Source organism: Eumetopias jubatus, unplaced genomic scaffold (assembly GCF_037043125.1).
Source record: "Eumetopias jubatus isolate StellerSeaLion01/CBP00866 unplaced genomic scaffold, mEumJub1_p1.0 scaffold_17, whole genome shotgun sequence".
Classification (NCBI taxonomy): Eukaryota; Metazoa; Chordata; class Mammalia; order Carnivora; family Otariidae; genus Eumetopias; species Eumetopias jubatus.
In genome coordinates this window covers 8,521,506-8,539,099 of record NW_028274823.1, presented here as the reverse complement: position 1 = coordinate 8,539,099, position 17,594 = coordinate 8,521,506, and the positions used below count along the sequence as shown (strand labels likewise).

Here is a 17,594-nt window from a genome sequence, read left to right as displayed (position 1 = left end):
ACACACCCAGTGACACCAGGAATCTCCAACTCACTGCCCCCGGGGCCAGGCCTGGCCCCAGGAATGAGGGAAGCAGCCAGGCTGAGCGCAGCCTCTGGGAGGAGCAGGGTCTGTGATCAGTCACCCCAACCTTCTTCACAGAAGTCCATCTTCACACGCACATACCCACGTGAGGCAGGCTGCTCGTGCAGTCACCGGTCACGTTAGAGCCCTTCTTTCTCTGCTCTTCTCTCTCCCGCCCCGTATGCGGGAGGCCCCCTCAACCAGTGCACGCAGAGTCCACAGGTTAGATCCTGAACGATTTCCCAGACTCATCTGTACGTGGCAGACGCCATGCAGAACCTACCACAGGTGCTCAGGAGGGCAAGGAACAGCATGCGCTCCCGGGACAGGTCACAGGGGTCCACATTTAATGTTAAATATGAATAAAAGTACAGCGTGACCATGGCTCATGTAACATGCCTGCCACTACTAAGGGTGTACAACTGAACACAGTCCAACACGCAACTTTGGGGACACAAAGTCACTTCGATACCAGGTCGTGAGAAATGCTCCCTTTCACTTTGGTTTTGGACAACAGGCTCGAGGGCCGCCATCTGGAACGGTGCCCGGGCCGTCAACGAGAACTGGGCCTGAACGCGACAAAGTAGAGGTGACAGATACGCCCTCCAGAGATGGCTCCTCGAGAGAAACTGGATGGCACGGATGGGCGCGAAGGGCTGGGCCTGCATATACAAAAAAATTTGTAGAATAAACCAAATAATATTGGAAATAATAGCTCCGGTAATACTTCTGTAAGAAGCAGAATTACACTACATGTTATTCACATGCATAGGAGTGTGTAGGAAAAATCCTTTGTCGTCGCGGTGGTTGGAGTAGAATAGCAAAACGTGTACTGGAAGTGACAAGTTTGTAGGCAGAGAAATTAATCCACAAGAAGGCTGTGTCCAGAGCGGAGGCGCCTCATCAGCAACAGAAGCGGAAGGGAGCCCACTCAGAAGAGGCACCCACGCGCGCGCACACACCCTCCACTGCAGATAAATACACATGCACGCTGGAGTGGTATCTCCCGCGGCCCCCCGGGCTCAGGCCAGACTCCCCCGCCAGCCCCGCTCCACCTGCTGGCTGTGAGGGAAAGGGAAAGGGGGCATTGTCCCACAAAGCGGGTCTCAGGGCACACAGCCCCTTCGGGAGCAGAAACGGCTCGGCCGTCCATATGGCCCTCTGCATGCTGTCAGATGGGCTGCGTGTCCCACCTCCTGATGGCAGAAAGACAGTGGTGCCAGGGCTGGACAGCTGAGCGAACCCGCATGTCTGCGAGCGATGGCGGGACACGAAGACACCTGCACTTTCTGACTTTGGCGTTAAGGGACCTTGACCAGAGGGCTCTGGTTCGCAGGAAGCTTCCCTTGAAAACACTCCAGGGCGAAGTCTCATCAAGGTCCCACCTGGGGCTGGGTGCCAAGTGCGCTCCAGGGTCCTCTTCAATCTCTCCCCTTCACTTCCAAGAAATGACGAGAACTTTACTCCATCTATTGGGAAACCAAATTGCCGAAGGGCCCAGAAATTGCCATTAAGAATCCCAGCATACCATGCTCGGCCCACGTATAGCTCGCTCACTGTGTTTCTGAGACAGAACACAAGCATCTTGTAGTCTGTGAACACAGTAAGGGCCTCTGGCCACATGTGGTGGAGAATGTGGTAAAGAGCTCACTCGGGGAAAGCAGAGCAACGGAGTGTGTCTGTGGCCAGAACTAAAACTTAAAACACCCTCCAGGCCTGGTAGTGACCTTGAGTGCATGAGGAGAGTCCAAGATACCCAGATTTCCCACAAAGAGTTCAATTCTTGGAAGTTGCTCAGTCTAGAATTAACAGCAAAAACTTCCCTTCCAATTATAAACTGAAAAAACTCTGGAGGAAACACATTAAGAGGCAGAAAAGAGAGCTATGCCTAACGAAATGCAGAAAGTGGTTTTAAACATTCATTTTCTAGTTAAACCTAAGTAAAGCAAGGACAGAATGGGAGATGGTCCGAGAAACGAATGTGCTACCAAAGTTCGACTGCTTTTTCTCTCTCATACAAGTAAAGGGAACAGGGTTTACATCCGAAGAGAATAAAGGGTGGACTTTGGAGTAAAAGGAAAAAGGGAAAGAGCCTCCATTCTCTGCCCAAATGAAGGTACTGATCTGAATGGTGTTCCAGAACTGAATGGAAGTGCAAGTGACCTCTAGCGTGGGGGCGTGACCTCCGGCATGGTGGCGTGACTCCAGCATGGTGGCGTGACCTCTACCGTGGTGGCGTGACCTCTAGAATGGTGGTGTGATCTCTACCATGGGGCATGACCTCCAGCGTGGTGGCATGACCTCCAGCATGGTGGCATGACCTCCAGTGTGGTGACGTGACCTCTGGCATGGTGACATGACCTCCGGCATGGTGACGTGACCTCTGGCATGGTGACATAACCTCCAGCATGCTGACATGACCTCCGGCATGGTGGCGTGACCTCCTGCATGGTGACATGACCTCCAACGTGGTGGCGTGACCTCTGGCGTGTTCAATCGGATCCCAGCATCATCAGCCCCCAGCCATGCCTCCCCTGAAGCCCCCCGCCTGGCGCCGCCCGCCTCACCCCCGCAGCCTGGCCGCTCTGGTGCAGGAGGGATCAGTTTCCCCAGTGGAGTTTCCAGTGGCCTCGGATGGGGGAGCTCCATGAAGGGTCAGTTGCCAGGTTATTTCACACCACAAATGCTTACACTAAACACGTGCCTGGGAGGGGAAGAAGAATCTCAGGGTTTTCTCCACGCTGTGAGTAAAAGGGCCCCCCACCCTCAAAGAGACTCTTCTGTCATGGTACAGTGGAACCTGCCGCAGGAGCTCGGCCCTCAGGTCTTCCTCCAGGCGAATGCCTCGTCGGCGAGCACCTGTGCCAGCCTGGTGTTGAAGGGCCCGTAGAAGTCCTGCAGGATCCTCTGGGTGACCGGCCACATGGGCCCCAGGTTCCGGTCCTCGGGGCGCCGTGCATTGGATGCGGGGCTCTTTGTCATCAGGGTCTCTTGTTTCTCACCTAAGGGCCCTGGAACACAGAGAAAAACTCCCATGAGGCCGGAGGCGCGGCAGGAAGGAACTCTGCAAAACTCCCAGCCATGCTTCGTGTTGAGACAGGAGCTCCCCTGAAGTGCTGGGAGATGAAAATTGTTTGGCTGGACCCCTCCTGGAGTTGCTGGGGGTGGAAAGTGGAAGCGCCTTCATGAAAGAGCAGGGACTCACCAGCCTGGGGTTGCACACCTGCCCTCGGAAGTGTGGCGGGATCTGGGGGGTGCAGCCTCACCCGAGCCTCACCTCCTGCTTTCGTGGCCACATCGCCACAAAGGGCTGGCTCTCGTGGCCACCAGCCTGTCCCTGGATAACTGTCCGACCTGCCTGACATGGTCCGTGTGCTTAGATTTTCCTGCTAACCAGCCTACCCGAATTCTGCCAGTGTCATTTCTGCTTCAGGCTGCTGATGCAAAGGGCATATGGCTGGGCCCTATTTCACCTTGCGTATTGTGCTGTATGGTAGCCATGGGGGCTGGGGGGAGGCCACCTATGCTCAGAGACCCCATGAGCTGAACCTCCGTCTGCAGCAAGGGGATCGGTGGGGAGTGAGGCCCAGAAACAAGGCAGCCACCCCTATCCCCAGCCCTCTGGACCACAGGCCTCTCATTGGCTTAACCAACCAGATCACTGCTCAGGCCCTTGGGATTTGGCCAAAGTCCTGAGCCTTTACACAGAAAACCCTATTCCAGTGTCCTTGGGTTAGGTGTAATAGAAGGAACAGAACTGGTCTTCACTGTCTCAGGGACTAAAGACAAGCTCATCAATGCAACAGAATCCACCAGTGGCCAGATCAAAGAAAAATGGTTCTGGGCCCTCAAAGGGAAAAGTAATCACACTCCCTCATATCACCAGCTCACCCATGACAAAAGAGTTCCAAGACCAGTGGTGGGCAAATATACTTCAATCAAGAAATATTCCAACAAAATTCCCAGGCCAGATCATTAGACGGGGCCATGGGAGGAATCCTGGGAAGGAATCTGAACTCTGCTCTAGACTTTCAACAAGCAGTCCACGGGTGTCCACCCGCATGGGCAGCACTCCATGTCCACGTTCCCACCCCTACTGGCCATCGCCATGGCCACGAGCAGCAGACCTACCCCGACGTGCCACTCAGCTACGTGGCCCCGACTCCAGGGGTCCCCAAAACCCTGAGACGATACGATGACCAGTCCATTCCCTCCTCCAAGCCTGGGCTTCCGCAGGATTGTTCCAGCCACACACTGACATCTCACCCTCCTCAGGGCTCAGCTCACAGACCATTCTTTCCATGAAGCCTTCCGTTCCACCCTTCAGCAGCTGGGACCCCAAGTCATGTGTACGAACCTACGGTGAGGGCACTACCCTTCCCCCATGTCATACTACCAGTTCCTTGGTTATTTGAGCGGCGCCTTTCCCCTCTCCCTCTGCTGGACTCAAAGCTCCCCGATGAGGGACCCCCTCACCACCTCGGCACCAGGCCCTGTGCTTGGCGAACAGCTACTGAACAAGCGGCCCACCTCAGCCTGGCCTGGCCCAGTGCACGGAGTCTGCACGTGACTCAGCGAGCACCTCGGCCGGCCAGGGTGCACGGGGCCCATGCCAGCTCCATGGTCTCCCGCGTGATATTCCTACCGAGGTTGAGAAACTGGAAGACCCTGTGCATGGTGTATTTGACGTTGGATGCGTGGTCTTCCAGGCGAAGAATGAGGAACTGTTCTTTGTTAAAGACAGTGAGCCAGTCCAGAAGGTACACAGCATACAGACCGACCTGGAGCCTCACCTAGAAACAAAGAAGAAGGTAGGCGTTACTTCAGGAGTCATTCCCCCAACACTTTCCCAAAGTATTATGGCATGTGCACGAGCCAACACCAAAAGAGCTAACCGAGTGAACAGCTGCCTTCAAAGGACGGATTTTAAACGCCATGCATTCTTGAGTCCTCATGGAGGGTTCTGAGCTCCCCACACCAAAGGTTCCTACTACTCAGAGTCGCATGGAATCCTCATGATGACCCTGTAACTAGCGGCGTGACAGGTTTTGGAGCGAAGACTTGGGCGAAGGAAGAGGCTGAGAACGCACGCATGAACAGTGCAAACGTTCTCTGCACAATGACCTGGCTGTTTCAGCTCCTACGCCAGCACACGATGGCCATGCAAAACGCCTCGGGCACAAGCCAGGTGAGTGACCCACCGAGTGCCTGGGGCCACCCGAACACCTGTGACCAGGCAGCTGTGTGGATATCCAAACAGCAGTGTTTGATGTGGCCACTACATGTCCGGGGGTCCCCGTCCTCCTGTGCCTCCTCTCACACCCAGCTGCAAGACTGCACACTGAAGAGTTAACCTTACCCAGAGGGAAATCTGGCCCCTGTCCTTGGCTCCTGGGAGGTGACCTCTAGGTCACCTAGGATGTCCTACCTGATAAGTATCTTTGCTCACCTGGGGCATCAGGCCACCCAACAGTAAACGGTTGAGTTATGATGGGGACTTTGGGTGACACAGGATACAGTGTGACCTGTGGCAGGGGCTGGACAGTAAAGGTGGTATGTGACTGAGCCCCAGGAAACAGTCTGGCCACCAAGGCTTGGCTGGGCTTCCTTCATTGGCCAGGCTTGGTGCGGATCGTCTGCTTCTTCCCTGTGTGGGTTTTAACGGGTCCCCCTTCCCTGCTGTAAGTTGTAACCACGAGTACCATAGTCTTCAGTGTGCCCCATGACTCCTTCCAGTGACTTACTGAACCCCAGAAGTGTTTCTGGGGACCCCCGACTTACAAACCAAGTGAGAGCGGTCTTGGCACATCCCGGCTAACTTCACAGTTGCTGCTAAGCTATTCAGAGCTTCAGGAGAGAACAGCTCTCTCCCCTTCTGCCCTGAGGCTCCTTCTCCCGCCCTCCCCAAGTCCTCGGGACCCTGCTCCCCTTCCTGTCTGCTGTTCTGCCTCTGTGGCCTTCCCAAATGTTTCCCTCTGCTGCCTCTGCCTCGCTTCACGCCAGCTCCCCCGGCAGGCCCCGCTGTCACAGCCTCCTGGGCTCCGGTCTAGCCTCCGAGCAGCCAGCCCTCGCCTGCCACCGGTACAAATTGTCCCCACCGGTGGTCTGGCCGTGCTGCCCCACGCCCAGCCTGCCTGCTGTCCCAGCGTGGAAAGCTCGAGGTCTGGCTTGTGCTCAGCCCCCAGGCGCCCCCTCCGAGCCTCGCTCCTTAAGCTGAGGGCTCAGGCCCCTCCGTCATCCCCTGCCGCACAAGGCCAGCCAGGCTCCGACTACCTCTTTTCCTCTCCTGCTGTTCTTTTCCCATTTCATTATTTTTCTAATCATGTGGGAGGATGCAGAGGAAGGAAAACAGTGAGAGGGGATAAGCTGTCTCCAAAACTGATGAGCTGCCGCAAGCCCCCAGGTTGTCGCTTCCTTGTGCACCAACCCATAAAGACGACCGCAAGCTGGACCAAAGCCACAGAGAAAATGAGTATGTGCCAGCCTCAGAAATCCTGTGTGTGTCGCCTCTAACACAAACAAACTGTGATGAGAAGACCTTCTCGAGCCATCAGCCTCACAGAGCATTTCAATTCTCTGTCAGGCTCACGGGCTCCCTCAGCCTCATGAAGGTCATCTCTTCCAGAGAACCTGCCTTTGGGGCTTGAGAACTTTCTAGAATGAAAGAAGCTGGTGTTGGTGACAGGGCAGGGCCCTGTATAATTGCTGGGAACCCACTCCTGACCTGGCCACAGGTGACAGACTATTTCTCTGCAAGCCTGTTTGTGCCCATCATGGGCAGAGCCCCCACCGCTGCTCCCTGGAGGAGGAAGACCTGCTGGCCGAGGCCCTCCTGCAGTGGGGTCTTCCCTCACGGGCGGCGATGGCCCCAGCGGGGGAGGGGGGCTCTGCAGGGGAAGGGAGGTGGGCTGGCTCCCACAGCTGCAGGCTCCCCAGTCCCCTTGAACACCCCCTCTTCTGACCCGCCTGCCCCTTTACCACTCCAGGAAAACTCTGACCGCCCCGAGTGACACTCCCTGGTGCACACAGCATCACTACCACAACTGGGCACCATTAAGACACACGTAGGACAGGCCCCCTCAGAGTTGTTCGACTTTGCCTTTCCCCCGCAGAGGCCGGAGAATCAAAATGGACTAAAGATAAAAAGGGTATTTAGGAGAAGAGTCTGGTAGATTTAAAATTACAAAACATCAGAGCTGAGAGAAGCCTTTGCAATGATCCACCCCAGCCGACTCTTGATGGAGAAAGGGAAGCCCAGGGAGGAGTGGGGGCCGGCCTGGGGTCAGCTGGCAGCACCACAAGCAGGAGGAGCTGGGCGCCAGGGTCCCCGCCACCGGGGCTTCCCCCCACGTGGGGACAGAGCCAAGGAAGGGTGGCTACAGGGCTCTTCCCAGATAGGTGCCATGCCAAGCCTCTCCGTTCCCAATCGGGGGTTCAGGTGGAGCTCCCCACCCAACCCATCTACTATCTGCTAGTGTTGAAAACCCGTTTGTTGTTCATTCATTCATTCTGCAAATAACTGAGTGCGCGTGGCACGCCAGGTGCCCCCCAAGCCAGTGGAGATGCGCTGCCATGTAACCAACACGGCTCCTAGCCTCCTGGAGCCTGGAGCCTCGTGGGGGACACAGAGCTAAGCTGCTGAAGAAACCAACATCAGGAACCACCGGCTGTGGCCCATGCTACAGGAAACAAGCAGGGTGGGGACAGAGAACAGAGGTCAGAAGAAAGAAAGACCCAAAGAATGAGAAGCCCTGCCACACCCAGGGGAAGGAAGTGGGAAAAGGCACTAGAACCTGTTTCTCCAACCTAAGGGGACAACAGATCTGCCTGGAGGGGGCTGTTAGATAGATTGATGGGCCCACCCCCAAGGTGCTCATTTCTGGGGTCTGGGGTCAGCCTGACGGTTTGCATTTCTGACAAGTTCCCAGGGGACGCTGACGCTGATGCTGCTGGTCCAGGGACATGCTTTGCAAACCCCGGCTCTGAGGCAAGAAGCTGGCCTGAGGACCTAGGAGGAGAGCGTGTGGCTGCAGAATAGCAGGGGAGGGGGGCGGGGAGGAGGAGGCCCGGCTGGCTCATGCCTTCTGGTGCCATGGGTAGGCAGTGAATGTCTGCAGAAGGGTAGTACCAAGGTCCACCTATGTTTGAAAAAGATCGTCCTTCCTGTGCTGTGGTTGAGCTGGGATTCACAGCTGGAGGGAAATCTGCTTCCCTCATCCCAGAATTGATGATTCCCCCCTCAAAGCAGGGTTTCCCATTGCTCCTGACAGCCTGGCTCTTCCTGCTGAGCAGGAACTGGCCAGGGGCCAAATCTGCGATCTGTGACGCCCGCCACCCCCTGTCCTATCTACCCATCCTGCCCCTGGGCATCTCTCTCTGACCAGAGGTGTCTGCTAAGCCATCACCTCGTCAACCTCAGCAAAACCTGAGATTAAATGAAAAAAGCCAGTTCAGACCTTTGCTCTTGGGAGCTAGCCAGCTAAGGTGGAAATGCCTTGAGTCTGCAAGGCCACAGGACCTGGGACGAACATGAGGCCTGTTACCAGCTCTAAGTCTCTGGGTGGGAGAGTTAATGTCTGTGAGCCTCAGTATCCTCATCTGTAAAATGGGCATGGATTTCAGGGCAGCATGGAGGACAGGACATGATGTACCAGAAAAGCTCAAGACAGCGCCTGGTGCAGCATCGGGAGTAAACCAAGGTTAGAGCCATCGTCCCAATCTTATCGGCAAAGGTGCCAAGGGGCTGGAGGCCCGGCAAGCTCAGGGCGGGGGGCGGGGGGGGGCGCGCGCAGAGTGCCCGGCGGCACAGACGTCCACTCTTTATGTCACATTTACGTCAGACGCTCATTCTTCCGTGAGAGACACACAATGTGAAGCCCCTGAAATAAGCTGTACCCCCAGTCAGGAGCTCCACCCGGCACTGCCCGGCCTTACCCATCCAAATCCAGCCAGCGTAAGGGCTTCCTCATAGAAGGCCCTGGAAGTAAAGCCCACACCTATGCCTCCCTTTCAGAGCGTCTGCTAGATAATCTCCTCAAGAGAGAACTCAGTAGTCACGCAGCCTGGGATGTGGGAGAGCAAGACCTCAGTGGGCAAAAGAGACAGTAAGAACAGGAACACACATAAATGACAACAGCTCTAGGCGTGTGGCAAAAGCCAATTCTTCCCGTCACCGGTCTGCGCTGAGAACAGTGATGACAGTGAGTAAGAGAGAGAGGCCTGCTGAGCTCAGTTCTCCCAACCACCACAGCCCCCCCTTTAAGAACTCACTAGGACCCACGCTAGCAGTCTTATACACGGTTCCTGGCTGCCCCTCACGTGACGGCTTTCTTGACTTGTTTTTCCCTCCCTGCTTCCGCATCCTTTACATTCTACAGTAACAATAGTAAAACCGAGAGTCCGCCTGCACTTCTTGCTGGCGCCAGGCCGCGCAGCCCCTTTGGGCCTCTCTATTCCAAATTATTGGACTCTGAGTAACCATCTGATCTCTGGACAAGCGTGCTACATGGCACTGGGACAGGATGGTTCCAGCACCTTCTCTGAACCGTGCTGGCTGGATGAGTCACCTCCACTCTCCCTGTCCTGCCTTGTGCCCTCCCTCCCTTCCAGGCCATGTCCTGGCTGGGGTTTCTTTCAGCACTGAACACGGTGCTGAGCACAGGACGGGCACCCAGTGTATGCCCTTGGAGATGAATCGAGCCTCAGCTGTGAGTGAGGGCAGTCCCCATTCCACTCCACGCCTACGAGTTTTCAGGAAATGTGTCTGGGAAGTGGCTCTTCTCTCCAGCAGGCCCTGCATGGATGACCCTCATAGTCATAAATAATCACAATAAAAAGCAACAGCTAAGGGTCAGAGCCATCTTGAAGCAAATACCGTACTTGGCACGCCAACCAGAAAACACGTGGTTTCCCCTCTGATCCCACCACCTCATCTAATCCATCTGCACATCCTTTCTGCTGTTTCTCCTAATTGTTTCTAGAAATCTCCATCCTTTCCTACCCTGACTCCACCACCAGTTCTCTTCCAGAAATCCCATCCCACCCCAACCCTGGCCTCCCTGTCTCTGGGAGACAGGCCCCCTCTCACCCCTGGGGACCCCGGACACCAGGCATCTTTCTCAAATGCAAAACTGCTGCAACTACCCTCTCCTTAAGCCCTCCTGGGGACCCATCTCCCTCAGGATGAAGTTCAGAGCTCCAAGGCTCACCAGATCCCCGGTGATGCAGGCTCACACCTCCCTCTTCCCATCACCCCACCACCCACATAACCACATGCTGTGGCGGCTGTAGCAAACACTCTCCATGCTCACCCCTCGGCCTTTGCACATCCTGCTCCCCTCACCTGGACATCTCACTAACTCCATGTCCCCAGGAGCCTCATCCTTTAGGCCTCAGCTCAAACATTACCTCTCTTAGGAAGTCCCCCTGATGCCCTGTGTCCAGGTGGCCTCTGCTGGGGGCCACAGCTTCTCTATGTCACTCACCCTGCTAGAGCTGGGGCTGCACCGGGACCCAAGGACATGCCTGTCCTGCCACGGCTGCAGTCCCAGCCCAGGTGCCAGGCACAGACACGGCGAGACAATGAATGCATGTGAAGGGTGGCAGAATATGCTGCCCTGAAATACACCACTTTGGTATAAGGATTATTTTGAGCTGAAGGCAAATGAGAAGAAACACAGATGTAAGAAAATCTCTCTGCCCTCACCCCGTTTACCTACAAGCAGTACCTAAATTTGTAAGGGTGTCCTTCCTCCTCTCTCCACCAGGATGGACCAAAGCTTATCACTGGAGACAACTCTAGACCTTTGTCAGCCTTAAGATAGGACCAAGGATCTGACCTAACAAACCTCACTAAAACTCGCCCTTACCAGCCATTAGTCCCTCATACGTTTATTCGCCTTCTCACAATTCGTTGCCCTAGAAACTCAAAGTCCTTTCCCTTTGTCTGGTCACCTCTCTACAAATGTATTGTTCTCTTGTTAAGGCATTATGTAAGCCTGAGTTCTAACCATCCCTCTGAGTTACTCATCAGGGATGTGTGTATCTGCAACACACCCGTTAATAAACCTGTGGGGTTTTTTCTCTTGTGCATGTCTTCTGTCAGTCTAATTTATGGGGCCCCAACCAACGACTCTATGATGGCTAGAAGAAAAGGATTATTTATTTCTCCCCTCCATGTGAATGAACCATTGCTCTGATCCTTACAACAGCCTGGTAAAACAGTGGTATCACTCCATTTTATGAGGAAGCCACTGAGTCTCAGAGAAGCTAAAACAACTGCTCCGAGTCACACGGCTAGTAAATGCCCAGGCTGGGAACTGCACTGTCTCCCAGTGCAGCACTGCCAGAGGAGTGGCTCCACAGGCCACTCCTCTACCCTACACCCCTGGCCAGATTCTGTATGGATCTGTGCCCTTGTCGGCAGCTTCTCTGACAAACTAAAAACTCCGGCAGGAGAGCCTCAATCAATCCAACTCGTTGCCTGATGCATCCTGCCAGAACTAGTACCCTGCCTTCCACAGAGGATGATCTCGATAACAAGAAAGGGTATGAAACCCCCTGACCTTGAACTCCCCACACCCAGGGGGTTCCCAGCCTCTACCGCCAGCACATCTGCCTTACCACATGATGCGCTCCACAGAGCAGCACTCGCGAACCACACCCCGGGACAGAAAGGCTTTCCTGCTGCACAAACCTACTGTAAAGGCACTCACACAACCCGGAGCTGTGCGGTAGAAAACCACCCTTAGCCAAAGTGTGCTGAATTCACCACAAGCAGCTTCTTTTGCATAAAACAAGGCAAGAACGTATAGCTATATTCCAGAAAGCAAACAAGAGGAAAGAAAAGAGATCAAGGGAAAACATTTTTCCATTTAGGCTCTGCCGAAGAAACACTGGAAGTCACCAGTGGGCAATATTTTAAACCACCGGAACAATCCACCACTGGAGAACATGCTTAAGACTGTTTGAGAGCTGGGTCCCCATGTCTGCCAATTCTGATCTTTTTTTTTTTTTTTAAGATTTTATTTATTTATTTGAGAGAGAGAATGAGAGATAGAGAGCATGAGAGGGAAGAGGGTCAGAGGGAGAAGCAGACTCCCCGCTGAGCAGGGAGCCCGATGTGGGACTCGATCCCGGGACTCCAGGATCATGACGGGAGCCGAAGGCAGTCGCTTAACCAACTGAGCCACCCAGGCGTCCCGATGTCTGCCAATTCTAATTGCAGGGTGCGTTTTCTGAGCCTCACTACATGGTAATCTTCCTAAATGCGCCCTCATTCCCTGCAGAGGGAGGAGCGAGTATTGTACTGGGGAGATCAGCAGGGAAGAAAGCCTGGTGCCAGCTAAAAGGGCCTATCCCTTTACAGTTCTTACATCCGTGCATGTTTGTGTGTGCATTAGCCACCACTCAGGGGTGTGGGGAGATGCATCTGCACATTCAAATTCTTCTCTGTGTTTCTATGCTCCCATCCCATCCACCATGCCGCCTGCATAATAAGCACCAAGGCGCCTGTTCTGAGGGGGCCGGGCTTCCAGGATACGCACAGGCATGGCATTGTTGAGCGTGTTGTTGTAGACGCAGGCACGCAAGGAATAATCGAGCATGCAATTTTCAAACAGCTGCAGAGCTTCCGTCACTTTTTCATGGAAGTCATCGGCAGATTTGTTCGAACTTGCGAAGTAGAGATAGTCGGAGTATAACCTGTGAATAAAATAAATGGATATTTTTACCACCTGGGAATGAGAAATCATGTTCCTTGGGTGACAATGACAATCAACATGCAATCACACCATCTCATCTTATACAACAGGACCCTGCCATTTCTCTTTGTTCCCTTGTGGATGGGTCACTTCCTAACACTTCTCACACCTCCCCACCTCTGCCAGAGCCACCCACAATCTCTTGGACTCAGACTCGTCTACACTGGCCCCAGACAAGCCACCAGTGCTTTTCTTTATTCTTTCCAGCCTCTTGAGCACGCAGCCCTGCTTTCCCTGTCCCAGTAAGCTCAGAAACTGTGTAAGAGCGAAGACAGGCCATGAAAATGTTATGCCCCTTCATCTCTCTCTCCCTCCCATCCGAGGCAACAAGAACATCTGTCGCTCTTACAACATTACATTTCCTCATAAAAATTCCTGCCCATTCCACAGACGTTCCAAACATTAAAAAAAAAAAAAATTATGAGATGTATCTTTCTAGATTAATAGGGACTTATTTTTTAACACAGTATAACCCCCCCCCCCCCACATATGCATGCAGTCACCTGTAACCCTGTTTGTCCACAGTTCTGTTCACACGGATCCCACCACATGGATGTGCCACATCTTCCTGCGGTGCCGATCCCTGACCAAACTTTACTGGGGGTCCTCTAAACCTTCTTCCCAAGTAGGCCTCACCTTGTAGATGACCACATCCATCCCTGAATTGCCCAATTTCAGCAAGAATCCTGCTAGGTCGGTTTAGCCAGAATCCCCCACCCTCTGTTATCTGATCACCCTCAATATGTGGTGGGTTCCTGGTCCCCCACCGCCCCCCATGAGATGTCTGATCCCCCCAGCCTGTCTTCAGCCAGAACCCTGCTAGGTCCGGTTGGTCAAAACCCCGACCTGCTTACCCCGATGTGTCTTCTCAGTCATTTCCAACCCCCTGGCCCCCACTCCTCCTTGGCTACAAGTCCCCACTTTTCCCCGCTGTACCCGGAGCTGGGGCCAGTCTTTGTCCCCATGCCGTGTCCTGACCCCCCTGCAATGATCCTGAATGATGCCTGCCTTCCAGCCTTGAACAAGCATCAGGATAAGGGTCTGCTCTCTTGCTTGCTTGCTTTCTCTTTCTTTCTAACCTTCCTCCCTTCAATAAATCCTCTGCAAATATATTTTACTGGACTCTTTGCATTACACATAGATTTTCTAAAGCATGGGATATTTCTTTTCTTATATCACACAAATGACCAGTAAGACAAGATGAATCATAACAGCATAATAAATGCAGCATGGAGAGTCTTCCTGCCCAGTTTCTCCGGTGGTCCTAACTGGAAGTCCTGCTCCCCAAAGGTGACCTTTGTTATCAGTTGCTGAAATAGCCTTCCAGGAATTTTCTGTGCCTACTCAAGCACATATCTGCATATTTTGTATTTTCGGAAACAAAGATGGCATCAGGTTGTATCGGATGGAGTCAGGTCACGGACCTACCCACAGTGGCACTTTCCCAATCACCTCATTTGGAGGATTCTGAGCACCCATAAAAGCAGGTGAGATAGTACACTGCAGCTTGACAGGCCCGTGATTCCACTGTCACCCCATAACTTCTTCCTTTAACACAACTGAGTTGTGAATTCCCACACTGAATCTTCCTGCTTTCTGCTTGCAGAGAGGGTGAGTCTTCATCTTTTGCTTTTCAAAAATTCCTTCTTCATTTCTGCCTGGTGCCTTTCCAATGCCCACTCCGACAGGACCTCCCCGCTGCACCTTTCCCTCATACACCATCCTCTGCCTGCCTGTGGGAACACGGGGCTGGCGTGGGGCGGCCCCCTGGCTCCAAGGACTCACGTTCTCTCTCCTGCTAATGCCATACTTCCTGCCCCTGAACCCCAACTTCTCCAACGTGGCTTCACTTATTCCAGTGAAGGTAAGTCAGTAAATCTTTACTCCGTACCAGATGTCTGAGGAGTATGTATCTGTCCTGCCGGCTACTCTCTACACTCCGGCCAACGCCAGCGCTCAGCCACATCCACTGGGGCGGAAACCACAGGGCCCCCACGGCACAGGCCTGCTGCAAATGTTCCTCCCACACCCCTCCCTCTAAGGGGAGGGGATGCAGATGTACGGATAACACGAGCATGGCTTCTCAGGGACCAGAGCTGCTTCACCTCAGACATTTGGCACAGGGCCTTTGACCCCTTTAGAATCCATCCACAGCCAGTGTCTACAGAGGACACCTGTGAGAAGTCTGGAGATGCCTGGGATCTGCCCACAGATGGCCTAGAGTCTACACACACCCTGGAATGGGAGAGTTTTGTAGACCTCAGCCTGTTTGGTTAAACTCTTCAAAAGGCCCTGTTTCCAGACCCGTCATTAGTGATGCTCAGTGACTGGTGAGTTCATGCCCCCCAGATCTGTGCCCACCCAGCCACATTACCCAGGATGACACTACATCCACCTGTTACAGTGTCCCCCAACATCACCTGTCCATTGCGGCACCCATCACTGCAGGCTGGTCATAGTATAACCTAGAGGCTGATGGGTAAAGGCCAAAATCAGATTTGCATGGGCCTCAAAAAACAGTTCAGTTGTATGTGCCACCCGTACCATGTGGCCATGAGTCTGAGGAGGTACCTTTCCCAGCTCACACATTTCTTAACAGTCCCACTGATATTACGGCCCAGGCCAAGAAACTATATCCAGGAGAAGTGACACCTTTGAAACCGTCATCAAAATCTGTGTTTAATAGTAAATCCAAGACCAAAGTTCTTACCAAGGACTCCTACAGGACTATCCACGTTCTCTGGTCAAACTGGAATTCTATCATATAAATTACTATCTAAAAACCCAACCACTGGGCCAAGCTTTCCATACTGAGAGTTGATTTTGTAGTAAGAACATTTCCTGTGGATGTCTGGCTCATAAATAAAACAAGAGCCCCAAAACCTGCCTCAATTTTAAACACCAAGTAACTTCATGCTGATTCCATACAATTCTTTAGAAATCAGGAAGGAATCACAGAGCATAAACTGGAACGCGGCTGATGTTCCAACCAGGCCAGGCCAGGCCCGGTAGTGGGCAGGAGGGTAGAGGGGACTACGGATTGTCATCTGTTTGAGGTGAGGTGAGATGAACCCAGGACCCCACCTATGAGGCAGGCTCAAGGCCTTTTACAAACAGGCCAGGCTCACTTCCTCAGGAGAGCGGAGGGCGGTGGCCCTGGCCTCTCAGACCCTCCAGGAACCCGGGTCCGCCCATAGAATGCGCAGTGGGCCTCGGGATTCCCTGGAGCCCACGTGCGTGCCAGGATGTAGATCTGTGACCATACGCCCTTCACGCTCCTCTTTGTCAAAAACATCTGAGCAGAGACTCTATTCATCACAACGAATGGCCATCCCTTCTGTGGGGATTCTGTAGATACCCCCAGAATATGTCCCCAGTAATTGTGAATAGGATCTTATTCGGAAGCAAGGTCTTTGCAGACGAAATTCTGTTGAAGATCCTGAGATGAGATCGTCGTGGATATAGGGTGGGTTGTAAATCTGATGACTGGTGTCCTTACAAAGGACACAAGAGACACAGGGGAGAAGGCCACATGAAGGCGGAGGGAGAGGAAGGGGTGACACGGCCACAAGCCGGGGACCACCCAGGGCTGTGAGCCACCAGCAGCAGCTGGACACAGGCCTGGGACAGTCCCTTCCTCAGAAGTCCCATAAGGAACCTACCCTGCTGACACCTGGCCTTCAGATATCTAGCCTTCAGAACTGCCAGAGAATACATTTCTGTTGCTTTAAGCCACCAGGTTTATGGAAATCCGTTGCAACAGCCCCAGGCAATGTGTGCAGGTTTTAACCTCCCATTGCCAAGAAGGCTGAGGAGTCATTTCTGCCAGCACCTCTCTCCTACCCAGAGACCCTGGTGGAGTCCTGAGTGCGCAGCTGGATGGGGGGCACAGGGTCGCTTTCCCACAGAGATACAAGGAAGGCAAAGGAGAAGCATGAGCTCTCGCTTTCGGGGGAGCGCGATTTGGGTTCCCTGAAGAATTAGGCTCATGCTTCATAAGAATGTCAGCAATACTCACTGCTATGATTTCCCTGCAGCTACTCTCCTGGGGGGAAAGGACCAGGTAGTGACCAAGGATGACTGAAAGCCACTTGGATAGTTTAAAGTCATTCAGAAAATGTTGAGAAGGGCAGCAAATGTATCAAGAATAAGGATCCAAAAGCTGGAGTAGGCACACCCATGTAACAAGAGATAAATCTAAACATCCACTTTAAAATCAACTGTAGAATGATGAAGTAGGGGAGAGAAGCCAGCAGGGATAATACACAACAGGTTTAAGCTGACATAAGCTCATAATGAATCACCACAGAACTGCCTGGACACTTATGCAAATCTCGGGATGCATTAACAAAGGTAGGGCACTGGGAATGAGGAAGGGTGTCGCTCTGCTCCACCCTGACACATGGGGACCCCAAAAGATGCTTGCCTGCTTCAGTGCTGGGGAATGGTGGGGGGAAGGAGCTGTTCCATCTGAAGAAGCAAGACTTAGAAGGAAGAATAAGTTTCAATGGCTATAAGGCTGTCCTGGGCTGGAAGGAGACCTGAACCATGCTCCTGAAGGACTGACTGACGAAGGTTCAGGAACTAGTTTGAAGGGAAAAAGTCTCCAGCTGGGATAGTCCAGCATGAAGCGAGCGGCCCCGGCAGCAGGAGCAATCATGACTGGCAGGGCTGAGTGTGAGCCAGCTGACCCTGAAACCCAGCCAGCCCCCTGGCAGCTTAGGGGCTGCCAAGCCCCCTTCTGCTGAACCACCTAATTTTCTTCCTCTT

General features: G+C 53.4%; 1 protein-coding gene across 10 annotated transcripts in view; it reads right to left on the bottom strand.

Moving 5' to 3' along the window:
* Nucleotides 1-393: 393 nt before the first annotated feature.
* The window catches only part of CHST15 (carbohydrate sulfotransferase 15), a 77,652-nt gene continuing 60,451 nt past the window's right edge, over nt 394-17,594 (bottom strand). For 4 of the 10 annotated variants that reach the window (XM_028119912.2, XM_088019797.1, XM_028119911.2 and 1 more), the window contains exons 6-9: nt 12,609-12,765; nt 4,709-4,856; nt 2,631-3,074; nt 394-2,507 (exon numbers count right to left, since the gene is read on the bottom strand). In XM_028119912.2, coding sequence (XP_027975713.1) covers nt 2,884-3,074; nt 4,709-4,856; nt 12,609-12,765 — 496 coding nt within the window. In that variant the 3' untranslated portion in view covers nt 394-2,507; nt 2,631-2,883. Of the gene's footprint in view, nt 2,508-2,630; nt 3,075-4,708; nt 4,857-12,608; nt 12,766-17,594 lie in introns of those variants that run through there. The other 6 variants (XM_028119913.2, XM_028119916.2, XM_028119917.2 and 3 more) reach the window with 6 other exon arrangements.